The sequence below is a fragment of the Acanthopagrus latus genome, chromosome 14 (assembly GCF_904848185.1).
Source record: "Acanthopagrus latus isolate v.2019 chromosome 14, fAcaLat1.1, whole genome shotgun sequence".
NCBI classification, from domain to species: Eukaryota; Metazoa; Chordata; class Actinopteri; order Spariformes; family Sparidae; genus Acanthopagrus; species Acanthopagrus latus.
The window spans coordinates 5,990,521-6,005,258 of record NC_051052.1 but is presented as its reverse complement, the minus strand read 5'-3'; the positions used below and the strand labels follow the sequence as shown (position 1 = coordinate 6,005,258).

Genomic DNA, 14,738 nt, shown 5'->3' with positions numbered 1-14,738 from the left:
AATTGAATATCGTAGTGAAACAAATTGAAACCAATGGGCGTCTAGTGGGAACACTTACATCGTGGAGAGGGAAGGCAGAGTCATACACGCCTTTAGCTATCAATGTGCTGATGCCTGGAAAAGAGAGAGGCAGGGAGGGAGGGAGACATTAGAAAACTCAAAGGTGTATTTGAGTGTCATCGCTCAATCCTTAATATACCTTTTATGTAAATCACATGAACCTTTATTTGTCTTGAGACTTTGAGGCTTGTGCTGCACATTGAGTTTTAAAGCAGGAATCCAAGAGGCCAGTGAAATAATAGTTCAGTCAGCTATACCATCTCAAGACATTTGGTTGATCAGCAAGGAGACGTCGGGCCTTGGTCCGAGGCACGACAATGTGCACACATTTATTTTTGGCTGGAAGTAAAACAAACTGGATATGATCAGAAAGTAATGCTAGCTGGGATATAGTTGAGCGCTACAGTTAGCTTGTGGGTTATCAAATCAATTTTTTTTTTTTTACCCTGAATAAGGACCCAATCTGTCATCTTTTCAGTTGCTTGTCAACAGCCAAGTGGTAAAATAACATCAGTTTGTCAGCTTCTCTACATTTAAACAACTTCAAAGCTAGAACACAGGGCATAACATTATCCCAGCATCCTACGCTAGCCACAAATAGTGACTATTTCAAAGACAAGTCTGATTGTATGTAAGCTTATGAGAAAATGACCCTACTTCTTACTTGATTTATTACCACAGTAAACAGTTTCCTGATGAGATTATTGTCTCAGTCTCTAGTTTCAAGTTTTCTTCAACACAGCACAATGTTCAGTTTGAAAAATATGTTCCCATTTAGAGTAAAATAGACTTAAGGCTTGGTTACTTTAGGATTGACAAGTGTCCTTGGACTCTCAGTTACATCCAATCAAGATATCCTCCACAGCACCACCCTCTCCTCCAAATATGGTCATTTCTAGCTTCAAAAAAACTAAGATGGCATTGGCCATGACGCCAAACTTGAGGGCTTGACGCTGAAGTTATTTTCTCCTGTATTCCCAGCGTATTCAAAATTAGCCTTTGCACATTAGCTGTGTGCAGTGAAGACATCAGGCCCGCACTTATTTAATGAAGTTTTTCAGTGCGAAGAAGACTTGGGTTACGTTGGTGCGCTTTCTAATCTTGGGAAAATTTCTTGTGGGAAGCGATGACCTGACCTGTGGATGTCAGGGCCGACACACCAGATGACCTGGCACACGCAACTGGCGCTATAATCAAAGCAATTAATCAATTAATTATTATTGCCTCAAAGGGGACCAGGAACTACAAAGTGATTAGCTGTGCTATTAATGAATCCCATGACCAACACTCGAACATACGCACACACGCACAAATGCTCACTGAACCGGCTAGAAACGACCACATCTCCCAGAGGCCCCTGCTTCAATCGCAGCCTGACCCAGGAAGTTATGACCCACTTGTAGAGGAGATATAGGAGGGCAGCAGAAACGCATGGAGTGGGTTCTGCGTGTGTGACAAAATTCAACCACCAATAATGAGGAGGAAAGAGAATATAGAGGTTAAAGGGATGCAATTCTATTTTCGCTCCCTTTCTTGCCCTGCAGCTCCATCAGTACCCGCTGGCTGAGACCTTCTGCTGTGATGGGGGAGCCAAGCAGACATATGGTGGAACACTGCAAGTGAAACCGGTGTCAGCCCGTTTCTATATGGGACTGATGGGTCTCATGAATGCATAGACAGCTGTTATCTGCATGGCATTAAAATCTACAGCTATGTTACCATTAAGGCAAGACCCATTTATCGGAATGAACGAGCATGTATAGTATCTATTTGTAGCTGTTGTTGTCCATCTCCGTAGACTGTATACAATTTTTCTTACAAAAGTCATTAACAACTGAAACTGCTGATGGGGTAAACTCAGGCTCTTGATCTCTAAGGCCTTGTTCAGACTACTAGCCCAAATCTGTTTTTTGGCATAGACAGATTGTATCCAGTGTTTTGGTTGTATCCAGATTGACTTAAGTTTGGGCATCAAAATAACACATGCAAATTGGATCCAAGGCAGATTTAAAGGTTACCTTGCAGGACAGCTGGAGGTCTCATGCTATGTTATTGTGGCCAAAAACACAGTGGTTGAACCAATCAACATCCAAACTTGTGGACTGTTAAACCAGAAACAGGATTTTCCGTGGTAACGGGACCTTAATCCTCTTTCTTAAAGTGATTGGTATGGCATATAATTCAATCAGGAAAATCTAGGATTAGCATTGTGCATCAGTTATTTTCATAATTTGTTACTTTCGCTACTTCCGTCAAGCACCAGAATTATCGACCACAATCATTTAACCTGAGACCTCCCCAGGAAACATTTGGATAGCATATTTCAACAAAGGAGGGTTTCTCTACTGACTTTGTTAAGAGTTGGATTCACCAACTGGCTCCACTGGTGGTAGTGCTCTCCTACTGTTGGTCTGCTGGTGTATCCAATCACCGGTCAAGTATCGTTTGAGGGGTTCTTGCCCTTTACCAAAGAGTTTCTGGTGGTGCCTGGCTACGACCCATCCAGTGCGTCAGGTTGTTTTGAAGGTGGTTTGAATGGGATTCCAAACTTATTTCTGCAGATGTCTCTCAGCCTGGATGCTGGCCACTACAATTAGATTTCAAAATGTCCGTGTTGTTTGCAAAATGACACATAATGATAACATCAAGTTCAAAGTTGTGGAGGTGGGCAGAATCCATGTTGCTACACAGCGACTTGACAGTGAGCTTGTGCGGAGGGCAAACTATGGATCTCCATTTGTTGTGCTTTCGCGTTGGACAGCCTCGTCAACAGCATACTTAGTCATTCATGTCTACCTCATTGCCACAGCAACCCATGCAAATCGGAACTCATGACTTGCAAATAACGGTGCAGAAAGTCTGTCTTGAGGTTGTGATCTGACAGACAAATCTGATTCACTTGCAGTCTGATCAAAGCCTTGTCGTTCCACTGGGTGTATGCAGCTGAGGCACCGTCTTGTGACATGCAGGGTGTTGCCAAAAAGCCCAAACAACTCCCAAACAAATTAGGGTTAAAAAGGTGTCCGGCTCATGCAATTATTCAATCATTGCACTCCTTCTTTGTGTCGACTGCACTCCACTTCACCTCCCCATTGAACTCCCAGCGGGCATATCAATATCACCTCCCACCTTACCTGCAGTCTATCAAACAGTCCGGTTGGATTTAAGGGTTTCAGCGCGACCTCGTAATGCAGCTGACAGCCAACTTTACCCTGCAGTGTCACAGCCAAAGTTGTTACGCAAGCATTCCGCTGTGCCAGCTTTTCTCTCTTAATCTGAACCTTGAAGGGACCATATGCATGCTTTTTACTGTCCCACAGGAGGAAATAACAACAATGTGTCTGCAGGTGGCTCACAGAGATGCTGTTTGTTCTTGGTGACTCAACTGTTACCCAACTCGTTTCTGGGGTTTTAGCTTTCCTGGGATTTTGAACACCTTTTAAACTGATGGAGGACAGCGCCTCAGTATGAATGACACAACTTGTCCACTACAAAGGCCCATAAAAACCTTTTTATTAAGCCACAACAAGCAGCTGCTAAACTTTTTTTTTCCTGTTTTGTGACTCACAACCACTTACAGTAAATTCCTCTCAGACCTCTGTGCTCTTTGGGAGTTATGACAAAATTTGACAGTGCATAAGCACTTACAGGCCATCATACTTCAAGGGAAATGGGAGAATAAGTAGATAAGGATTTCAGATTGTGTTCCTGCAATTCTTGCTGCTTGCCAACAGAGGAGGGTAAAGCCATCGATTTTTTTTTGTGCACCATTTTTGACTAGGACCAACATAATGGAAAAATCATTAACGTTTGTCAGATGCTTACGCCTGCAGCAAGCATATTAGATCTACAATGGGTCCGCCTGATATCATTAATTTAATCACTGACCAGGTGTCAAAGTGTACATTTCAGCGTGAAGAATGTTGGGGGCTAAAAAAGACCGCATGTGTTTGCACACATCCCATTTTCACCCGTGGACTGTTTTGTCACCTCACCTATGGTTTGACAGGTTCGTACACACACCGTCCGTCTCAGGATCTCATATACCTGAGAAAGATGAAGAAATATTAAACCAGAGATACACGCTAATCCTGGACAAACAAGCTCAATGATGGAGAAACAGATTAAAATGTGAATGACACTTACTATCCTGCCCCTGGTTGCGTTGTCAAAGAAAGTGTCTTTAGATGTGATGTTGTACCTGAAAGAAACAGAACCAGTGGATATAAAACTATGCATATCAAAATGTGCATTTTCTGTGTTTACATCTTTAAATTATTGTATTTAGATTTCATATCACATGCAAATATACAGAACTGTTTAATGTAAGTACTAGCTTAATTAGAATCCTATTGGTAAAGTCAACTTCTTAATTGATCAGATCACAAAAACTTTACAGTTTGTCCATCTTATTTTCTCAAATAATATTGGCTGGCTAATATCAATCAGAATCATTTCACCCACAAGGTTGGAATAGCCACTTATGTTATGGTCAGCAACTGCAGCACAGACTACATGAGTAATGTATCAGTCAAGCAGGGACATTTCATTGTTCTTATCACTCAGTACATGAAGGTTGACCAAAAGGGCAAATTCCCCAAATCCCAAATTTCTCTGAACTGAGCCTTTGTGACTAAATAGCAGGTGCATGACCTTACAACAACATAGATAAAGTTAAATGCTAACAAGTAGTGCATCATTAGCATGTAGTGTCATAATGAGTGATAAAGGGTTAGTGTCAGTTACAGAACAATACCTATCTCGTGCTTGCTAACGTTAGCTAACATTAGCCACCTAACCTACTGGTACCAGTGCAAGTAATCACTAAGGGCATTCAATTGAGTAGTGTGTTAAAAGGGGGAGCTGTAGAACTTATGTGTTTTTCCTGGAAGCCAGTTTATGTTAGAAGACTCCATTTCTGAACTAAAGCTAGCTACGGTTACGATTACAAACACAGGCACTGAGATGAGGCATTTGAGAACCTGCATAAAGTCACATTCTTTGCACGGTCGCGGAAAATCCGACCCTTCGCAAAGAAATCCTCAGTCCAGCAGCATTAAACAACTTAAACAAATCACCCACAGGCTTGTGTAGGCAACCAAGAGAGTAAGAGAAGATCTAATGTTTCAGGTCTTGTTGCAATCAGCTCACACAAGGTCAATAAAGAAGTGAGTAATACATGTAAATCAATACAAATTGTTAGAGGCCTTTAAAATTAATTTGGCTGGTCTGTTTATCTGTGAATAAACACAGCTCTTGAATTCATAACTCTGTGTGTGTGTGTGTGTGTGTGTGCGCACTTGTCTTACAAGTGGATTTTGTCCCTAGAGAAGCAGTGTGAGAGAAACTTGGTGCGTTCATGGTCCTGATGTGGGACTTTGGGCTGGAAAGGCTGGTTTAATTTCCTCCACATGGTGCTCATTCTGGACCCAAAACCACTTTCCTCTTTAAGTTCATAACTCTGATGGAACACAGAAAACAGAATTAGTCAAATTACTAAGCGTGTTGGACATATTTTGAGAACATTCCATAGTGGCCCTGAGGCAATATAACCGTAATGCATTGTTACTATAACCATCAGTATAAGCATGATTATCTGAGCCACATACAGGTGTCTCCTTGTCTCTTCTTCGTTTTCCACTCAAAGTCTACCGTAACTTTTCTGTCTATCTTAGACCACATAAATAACAAGAACACAGACACACTGGTGCTGTACATGGACAGAGAACCAAAACAAGTGATTTCTTACCGTCTTGGTGGGGACTTTAATCTTTAGAAACTCAGCCTCTCGACACAGAACTGGCCAGGGCGCATGGAGACGAGTGAAGCTGGGGCCGTGGGTCTTTAACTGAAAGACAAGCAAAACCTCATGTGAAGATAAGACACAATGTTTACGCAACTGAATGTGGTCAAGAACCTTCAGGAGCACAAGACAAACATGTCTACCCAGTGACGTGGTCTTCCCTGTGTCCTCCAATTGATCCCCAAGAAGACACACGTACTCAGTGACATTCATTTCTGTGTCAAGCAGAAATACCAGCTTTAACAACAACAGAACTGTGGTGTTTGATTCCCGGTGTGTCCCTATTCCCTGTCCACACGTGTCTGTGCCAAAGTTTTCTACTTAAAAGAATATTTTCAAAGCCTAAACTTTCACTTTTTCGGAAATACATCGCCAGATTGCTTGGCTGAAACTACCTGCTTGCCAGACCATCTGTCAGTCCTGCTTTGCAATCCAATATAGCCGACAGACTTTAGCAGGAGAGACCTCAGTGTGCGCTGCACTTCTCTGCAGTCAATTGCTTCTCTCTCAGCTGCCTTTACCTTCAGACCTCAAAATTGGCTGCGGCTCAACATTCCGCACAAAAATCCAAACTGTACTTTACATCTGAACCGCACGCGACCAGTCCCGACCACGAGCCTGACCCACTGAAACACTTTTGGCTAACCAGTCTGGCCGGCAGCATCGCTGGTGTTTATAAAAGATGGATGTAGCCTGTGTTCCCAAAGCAAAGCCCGGAGCTGTTTTTCTTCACCGCTTTGTTGTAGCAGCCTGTTCCTGACACATTTGATGCATTTTTTCCTCCTAAAAAAAATCATCTCCACCAAACAGAAATAAGGTATTTACTGCATGTAAAATAAAATAAAAAATCCTGACTCATCCAGCTTGTTCTGCTAATGAATCATGCCCACACGGTAATTATTATTTAGTATTAAGGTGCATTAGCAAAATGTGATAATTGGCAGCTCTTAATGGCATCAAAATGTACGTGACTGAATTCTGAATATCAGTGCATTGACCAACTAATTTCTGGTCTTCTGTAGTTGACTAAAAAGCAACAATTTAACAAAAAGAGAAAACAGCACAGTAAGAATAACTGCTCCTCTAAATTCCTCCATTAAGATCCAGGGCCTCATTACAGAGGTGTCGTTAGACTGAAGTTCTATCTCAGCTGAGTTAAGAGTGACAATTTAGGCTTTTGGTATCATAAGAAACATGTTTCTTAAACGCAATCTTATTTTAAGATTTGAATTTAGAACTGTCCTAAGTTAGAAATCCTAATCTAAAACATAGACCCTGTCTTAAATTCAAAATAACTGCTGGAAACGGCAGCATCACTGTTCTTGGGTCTGTATGGCATTAACAATGAAGATGGGGAACAACATGATCACTGATATGACTGAAAAGCCACTCAAGCCACAACTGTTGGAGAAGCTAACGCCAAACTTATCCTGTTGAATAAGCGAACAATGATGATGGTCTGTTGGAAAAGCTAACATCGATCTTGGCCACGTTATTATGGATTTCGCGGCTTTTCTTGCGACACTCGCCCTACACTGTTTGATCAGTCCAAAAATGACACAAGAATTAACAATCTGACGTGCTGTTTCCTCACTGTATGTTCAGTTGGAGTCTGGTGTCAATGGCTTGTGTTTTGTTTTTTTTTCTCTAAGGGTGGGTTTTTTAAAGCAGACAGCCAGCGGGGGAGCTGACGCAGCAGATTATAAGTTGCAGTTTCCCCAGTAAACACATTGGGTGTTTGTTGTCTCATCTGCTGTGTCTCTGGGCTAGACAGACGGTACTAGGGCAGCTCTGTGGACATCCACCTGTTGGGTCTGCCTGGCCAAGAGGCACTCTAGCATTGAAAGGAGTGGATCCAGAGGACGGGGTGACCCTGATAAGAACAGGCAGGTCAAAGAGGTCGGTGTGTTTACCGGGGGAAAACCACAGCTCATAAACCAAGAAAAGCTGCAGGATCCATAATAACGCATCTTATTGTGCAACAGAAGCTAACACTTATGTGAGCGAGTTAGCTCTAAATTCCCCTGAACCTGACGATGAATGCCTCTGACACACTGTAGCTAAAATTGAACGCCTGTCTTTTCATGTCCATTATAGCACGCCAGCTAGCCACGTGACAAGTGGGTGACACCGCCGTAGTCATGGATACAGGCAGTCTGGTGTACATTTTTAAACACAGACACGGGCGTGACTGGACCAAGTGGCTATTTAAGAACCGAGTTTGCAGTTTTAGTTTGTTTCTAAGAGGTCTAAGATAGGACAAGTGGTCAGAATTCTGTAATGAAGCTCCCGGTCTGCGGCGCGAAAGAGAGTATGACCAGAAATGAAAGCGAGCAGAGCCAGCAGGGGACTACAGCCAGGTAACCTTACCCTCCCCAGACCCCCACATCAGCTTCTGTGAGAAGAGGGTGGGGGGGGGGTGACAAGAGAAAGGTGGCATGGCCAAAATGGAAACCGGAGACGATCCCTTTCTCCTCTCTCGACTCCTACTCTCCTGAGATCTTTCACTCTCCCCCTCACCGCCACCACCCCTCCTCGCATATTACTGTACGTTCTGCTACCCTAGTGCTAGACACTGTCTCACTGACTGATTGACTGACTGGCTGACTCACTATCTGTCACTCTTGCTCCTCTAATGTTTCATTATCCTCTGCCTCAGTCACATCCACGCTGTTCTTTGCCACACAAAGGCATGCAGCGGAGTGGAAATCAAGTAAAACTTTAAACGCTCTGATTAAAATGCTTTTATTACAAACATATGTATGTTTATTTGTGAGCTAACTGTTGTAGGTTTAATTGAATGTTTTAACTTGCACTAAAAGGTGTAGGGTGGAAAACTACTTACAAATCAACTTAACAAAATCACTGGCGCATGCTTGTTTTTGCTCGCTTCCTTCACCCAGTGTGATGTTGTGTCTATGTAGCTGTTTATCTGTTTGGCAGGGGGTGTTATTTGTGCCTTAACCAATCAGTGTTAAGGCAGAATAAGCCAGAGTGACATGTAGTTCCCCAGGACGTGGTTTAAAGTCAGCATATAAAATGGCTGCTGGGAACAGTTAACTTATTGCTCGCCACGGCGATCAGAGAAATATTTGGAGTTTCTCTAGACCATAAATAGAGATAGAGTTGTTGTTTTTCTGGGAGGTCATACCATCCACACTTGATGCTATTTATGTGGTAATATTTCTCGCTTTACAGAGACAGATGCATCCTCAATCGCAAACCTGCCTACAAAGCTCTTGTTGGCTTGATTGTTCCTCCGAGAAACAGCAATCAAAAGACGCCAACCTCATGTTATTTTTGAAGATGGTTTTTTTTGGTTGTTTTTTTCTTTGAAAGAAAGTTTTTTTTCTGAAAGTTTCCTTCGTGTTCATTGAAACAACATTATGTAACTTTTCCTCTTAACATAACAGCTTTGAAATCATGTTGATGGTACAGTGTCTTGGTAAATGGTGTCTCCGTCTATCACTTGTTTCTGCACTATGTAACGTCAGTGAGAAGGTAGGACCACATGTTACATGCAAGTTTACTTCAACACATGATCTAATATGACAATATGCTTTTGGTTTGCACACAATTTTCTGATTCTACACTCCAAAGCTGTGGGTGGGGGGGGGGGGCAAATCGCACGAAGTGCCAAATTTGACATAAAGTCAAGTGAAAATTTGAAGTCAGATTCTTTCCAGGGGGTAAAAATAAATATCAATTTTTGTTTTCAATGAAAGAGTAACCGCACCCAGTCTGATGGTTAGAAGTAGAACATAGTGGTGTGTGGTTGTAGGTTTCGAGATTTTGTGATGCCTCCATTCATAATTGGTTCAAGTCCAATGGGGCTTATGGGAAATGTAGTCAGATTTGTGTGAGATGCAGTTTAACAGTTGTAACTACAATATGTCTTGTTATAATTCATTTCCTGACATGATCACAACAGCATTATATGAGTACTAGGACTAAATGCGCATTTACGCATATTAGATATCTTGGTTACGACTCGCGTATGATGATTCTCCCTGAAACATTCCCCAAGGTGATCTGCCAGAAATCTGAGTTACGCGTAATTGATTTGTCAATTAACAAACTTTGTAGAAGACATAGAAGTGTGTTGCAAATAATGACAGGGCTCCGACGGTGTGAACACCACCTTGCTTTCAAAAATGTAACATTTTTAAAATGCATTAATGTCAAATGAAGCATACATCTTAGTGTTATTGCTGCTCACACTAATGATAATGGTCCACACAGCTGTTAAAATGCATTGATGAAGGTTCTCAGGTCGTGGTAATTCTACGATACAGCACTTAGAACACCTGTTAAACTGCATCTGACACAAATCGGACTACATTTGTCCACGAGGGTTTAAAGAAGAAATTTAAAGGTGGACCCAAACGGAGTTACTCACAGGAGGCAAGATTGGGGAGAACAAAAAGTGAGCTTTTATCCAAACAAACAAAAAGGAGCTGGCTACTCAAGCTAGTGAAAAGGGAAAAAGGGTCAAAGTGGCAAAACAGCAAACAAAGTGCCAACAAAAAAGACAAAGTACAAATCAAACTGCCACAAAGAACCAATATCCAAAAACATACCAAACGGGAGACTGGAGGTACGAGAGGAGACGCGGGAGGAAGCTTCACAAGAGAAAACAGAAGCAATGAACGGACACGGACGAGAGGAAAAGCAGAGACTAAACACACAGACACTAACGACGAGACGAGGAACAGGTGAGGAGAGAGAGGAGGGAGGCAAACATGCACAGAGGGAAGAACACAGGAGACGCTGAAAGGACACAAGAGGGCGTGGAAATCAAACACAAGACACAGAACCATGACAACATTTCCCATGAGCCCGGTGGCCTGACTTTCCCTCTCTCTCTCTCCCTCTCTCCATGAGGAACATAAGCATGTCGGAAGTTTCTCCATTGACCCATTCACAAGTAAGCGATGGTTCGAAAACGCTGCAGCCACCTCATTCTTCTGCTCTGTCACCCACACCTCGCCCTCCTCCCTCGCTTACTTGCGCCCAACTTCCACCATCATCCATTATATTCCACCCACCCGCTCGCATTCATTTCTCAGCCTTTCTCGCCCCCTTTTCCCGCCACCCCCCCCACCCACCCACCTCCCTCTATCGCTCCATCAAAAAGCAGAGGATATAAATAACTTTCAGCCTGGAGAAGGTTAATTAGTAGCGAGATTTCCAATTAGCTCTTTATCTCTGTAGGGGGGGTAACTAGGACGCAGCCAGGGGCATCTTTAGATGGGAAAGGGGGGGGGGCATCGAGTATGAGAGGGTGATTGGTTGGGCGATAGGATTGCTGGGTTGAGAGCGAAGTGGTGAGTGGCGAGAGAAACTGAGTCAAGAGGGCGCACGGAGGGCGAGAACGGGCGAGAGATAAAGACAAGAGACGGGACGAGCGAGAGGGAGAGTGAACGGATCGCCGGGAGAAAGACAAATTAAAAGGCACAAAGAGAAAACACAGCGTGAAAGGTGATTATTAGCAGGAGTCTTTGAGCTGAGGTAAAAGGCAGCAGGGAGAGAGGGGAGGGGGTGACATTACAGGATCTCCTCCAGACCTGCGGGTGGGCGGATGCAGGGATCAACCTGGATACAACTGTGGCAACCTGTTGAATCGCACATCTGATCGCGTGTGCTGGCTCGCTGTGAATTCGCCGAAACCTGCCGCTGCTTGTCTCTGCACGCAATGGGAACTCGATCATAAACTGTCTAGGGCCAAGGACCCTGTTCTAATATTGGTCAGACACCTTACTTTAATTATGCATTAACTCATTATGCTCAGCATTCATTTTTAGTCCATTTGCAGCAGCTACATTCTGCTGCGGAGCTGTACCACCGGTGGAAGAACACGCCGAAAGAAAAAAAAGCCGATACAACTCCTTTTTTTTGAGCACAAAGAAACAAAATGTAGTTTTTTTTTAAACGTTTTTCGCAAACAAATAGAGGCTGGTGTTGCCACAGTAACAGTAATGGTTACATTTCATCTGTGACTTTTCATGCCCCCAATTGCTGTCCTCAGACAATCACCCTTTTTTAAAAGGCAGCCTGAAAACCATTTATGTCCGGTGCCTTTCAATAACCCGGTAGTTTGTGGCAAATGACTGGTTGTGTATGGGTGGATCGTAGAGTAGAAAGCATGTGGGTAAGGTGAATTGGAAAATGCGTTGGCCTTATTAGAGACTCACAACTTTTTCCTATTGAGTATCTGCCGCTCTCCCAGACTCAAGCCGCTTGCTCCCTTGCTCTAGTTTGACTGAGTGGTACTTGAGGTATTGCAACGATTTTATCCCCTGCAGCCAATAAAGCATTTCTTGCATAGATCCACCACTATAAAAAAAAAATAAATCTGTGAAGCTTTGGACACAACAGGCAAACTGTTGAATCTTTGTGTTGTGATTTTCCAAGTGCTTTTCTGTGACGTTATCACAAATGTAAAGTCTATGGGGCATGCAGGAACTCAGTAAATCAGTAAACTCCGTAAATGGACGTCTGAATGGGCTGTATTCAGAATTTCTAATAAAGTTTGCCTTCCCTGCGCCTGAAAGTCTCATGATACTAACATAACATTTTGTTCACCCTTACCCTTTACAGCAATGCTGCTGCACAGAGCCGTGTTTGCTGTTTATTGAAAATGTATTAATAATGAACTTGTCCAAATGGCAGCAAATTTGACGCTGCACTTCATTGGCTCCTCAGCAACACACTTGCCAAGTGTGAAGTAGATCTGATGAGCAGTTCTCAAGATATGCTGATTATATACAGACAGACGGACACATATATATTTCAGGCGTCATATGCCATCGGGGGGTGCAATAATAATATACGTCAAAATGTGGGACTGTCACAAATCAGCAATAACAATGTAACATTTGCTTGCTAGCTCATTAGCTACCAAGACATAAACAAAGTTTGTTTTGTGCTTGTTATAAAGAAAAGGACTATGATACATTGACACGACTGAGTTCTCATAACCCTCAGTTTGAAGTGTGGCTGTGGAAAACCTATGTTTTGAAGGCCGTGTAGTCGTAACACTTCTACCCCACACGTAGGCCATTGCCGCAACTGTTGCAGTAATTGCCTGACCTGCCTTTCTCCTCCAAGAGAAAGGAGTTTGCTGTCCTGCTGCCTTTGTTTGGGAAGAATCGGTCCGTACCATAGAGACATCTTACCAAACAGATAATCCTGATCTCTCTGTTCCCAAGCCCCCACAGAATGAACTCTCCACTGAAGTCCCAGCTCCGCTTCTTAAATTAACATCTTGCTCTGATTTAATTAAAAGTGTTCTGTAAGAGGATGTCCCTCGGAGATCGAAGGTCAGCTCAATAATCCTCAGACACAGTCAACATGTTTGACATTCAAGCCATTCTCCTTTTTTTTCTGCCATCCAATTAACGTGAAGTCAGACAGGTTCCTAGCAGGCAGGAGAGTGAAGTTTGGTACAATGCAAGAAATGTTCAGAAAAGAAAAAAAATACTTTGGGGTTTGTTTCTCATCTAAATGTCACAGGTTACTTGAAACTTTTGGTTCCACTGTATTTGAAGGGGTGGACATAACACTGACATGACACCTGTCATGAACATTAAAGGTGAAACATATTAAAATTGTACTCTAGAACATTAAAAAGAACTTATATCATTAACAGAACATTTGTCAAAGAAGTCTGCATTGTGTTGCAGAGGTATCTGCAAACCAGCTAACCCTGGCCCTGAAAACCTCTCTGTGCTTATAGTGAAAACACCAACACTTCCCCAGTAGTCTGACTAGCTGCACAGCTAACTGAAATAACAAGCTAACAGTAGCTGCAGGATATAGTTAGCAGCAGTTAGCAGGTACTCTGGCAATATGTTTCACCTTAATTGTTAGGAGTTGAATTCAACAGTTGGCCAAATGGGAGTGCTACTTTCACAGCTAAACAAGCTAACTAGTGTAGTTATTCGTTAGCCATGAAAACTCAAGACATGGTGTTTGGGCAATACAAAACAGTATTACAGCACCTTATTTCCATCTAGCTTTTAGCTTAACAGCTAACCAAGCTAACTGGCTTGGCCACCGGAGACTCCATCATGTACATTTCCATTTTTCAGTGCGCTTTGTGAAACATTGAGTGTTGCTTAGTTGAATAGCTGGCTCATACAGTGATTCATTCATTCATTCAGTGTCACATGTTCGACCTGCTGTAAGAAACTGTCACACCTAGGTGAAGGTTGTCTCGTTCTGGTTTTTTGTTCCTGTTTTATTTTGAAAAGTAACTCTCCTCTCGTTTCAGGTCGCTTGCCCTTCCTCATGTATCACCGGTCGGACAGTCTCCCCTGATTCCTGATCGTGTCCACCTGTTCCCCATTAACCTCATGTGTCTTATAGTCTGCGTCTCCCTTTGTCCTGTGCCAGAGTGTTTCGTTTCAGTCGTGTACGTCAGCCAGTCTCACAGTCCTCGTCTTGTTCCAAGCCACGATTGTATTTCTGAATCCTTTTTCCTCTTTGAAGAATGATTTTTTTTTTGTTGGTAATTTTCTCAGCTCAGTCTTGTAGATGTGTTAAGTTTATAGCCATTTTGTTGGCCTCCGTTGGAGTGTTCTTTTGTTTCATAAATTTTACAGCTCAGACATTTAGCGTAGATTAAGTTTGTAGCCGATTTGCCTTCCTCTGTTGGAGTGTTGTTTGTTGTAAATTTTCAGGGCCTGGTCTCACAGAGTAGTTAAGTTCATAACCTTTTTTCTTTGCCTCCTGTGGAGTGATTTTTTTTTGTTGATCTAGTTTTGCCTTGAGGTCTTTTGCCTCCATGTTTTGGTTTGTGTGTTTTGTTTCTTAGCAGTTTCTTAGTATGCCTAGACTAGGAATATATTTTCATAGCCTGTTTGTCACTCTA

At 42.7% G+C, this 14,738-nt stretch overlaps 1 protein-coding gene across 6 annotated transcripts in view; it reads right to left on the bottom strand.

Moving 5' to 3' along the window:
* The window catches only part of ano2b (anoctamin 2b), a 73,288-nt gene that overhangs the window by 44,440 nt on the left and 14,110 nt on the right, over positions 1-14,738 (bottom strand). For all 6 annotated transcript variants that reach the window (XM_037122130.1, XM_037122133.1, XM_037122132.1 and 3 more), the window contains 5 exons: positions 5,810-5,908; positions 5,370-5,521; positions 4,207-4,261; positions 4,056-4,107; positions 59-114 (listed from right to left, as the gene is read on the bottom strand). In XM_037122130.1, the coding sequence (XP_036978025.1) occupies positions 59-114; positions 4,056-4,107; positions 4,207-4,261; positions 5,370-5,521; positions 5,810-5,908 (414 nt within the window). The remainder of the gene's footprint in view (positions 1-58; positions 115-4,055; positions 4,108-4,206; positions 4,262-5,369; positions 5,522-5,809; positions 5,909-14,738) is intronic.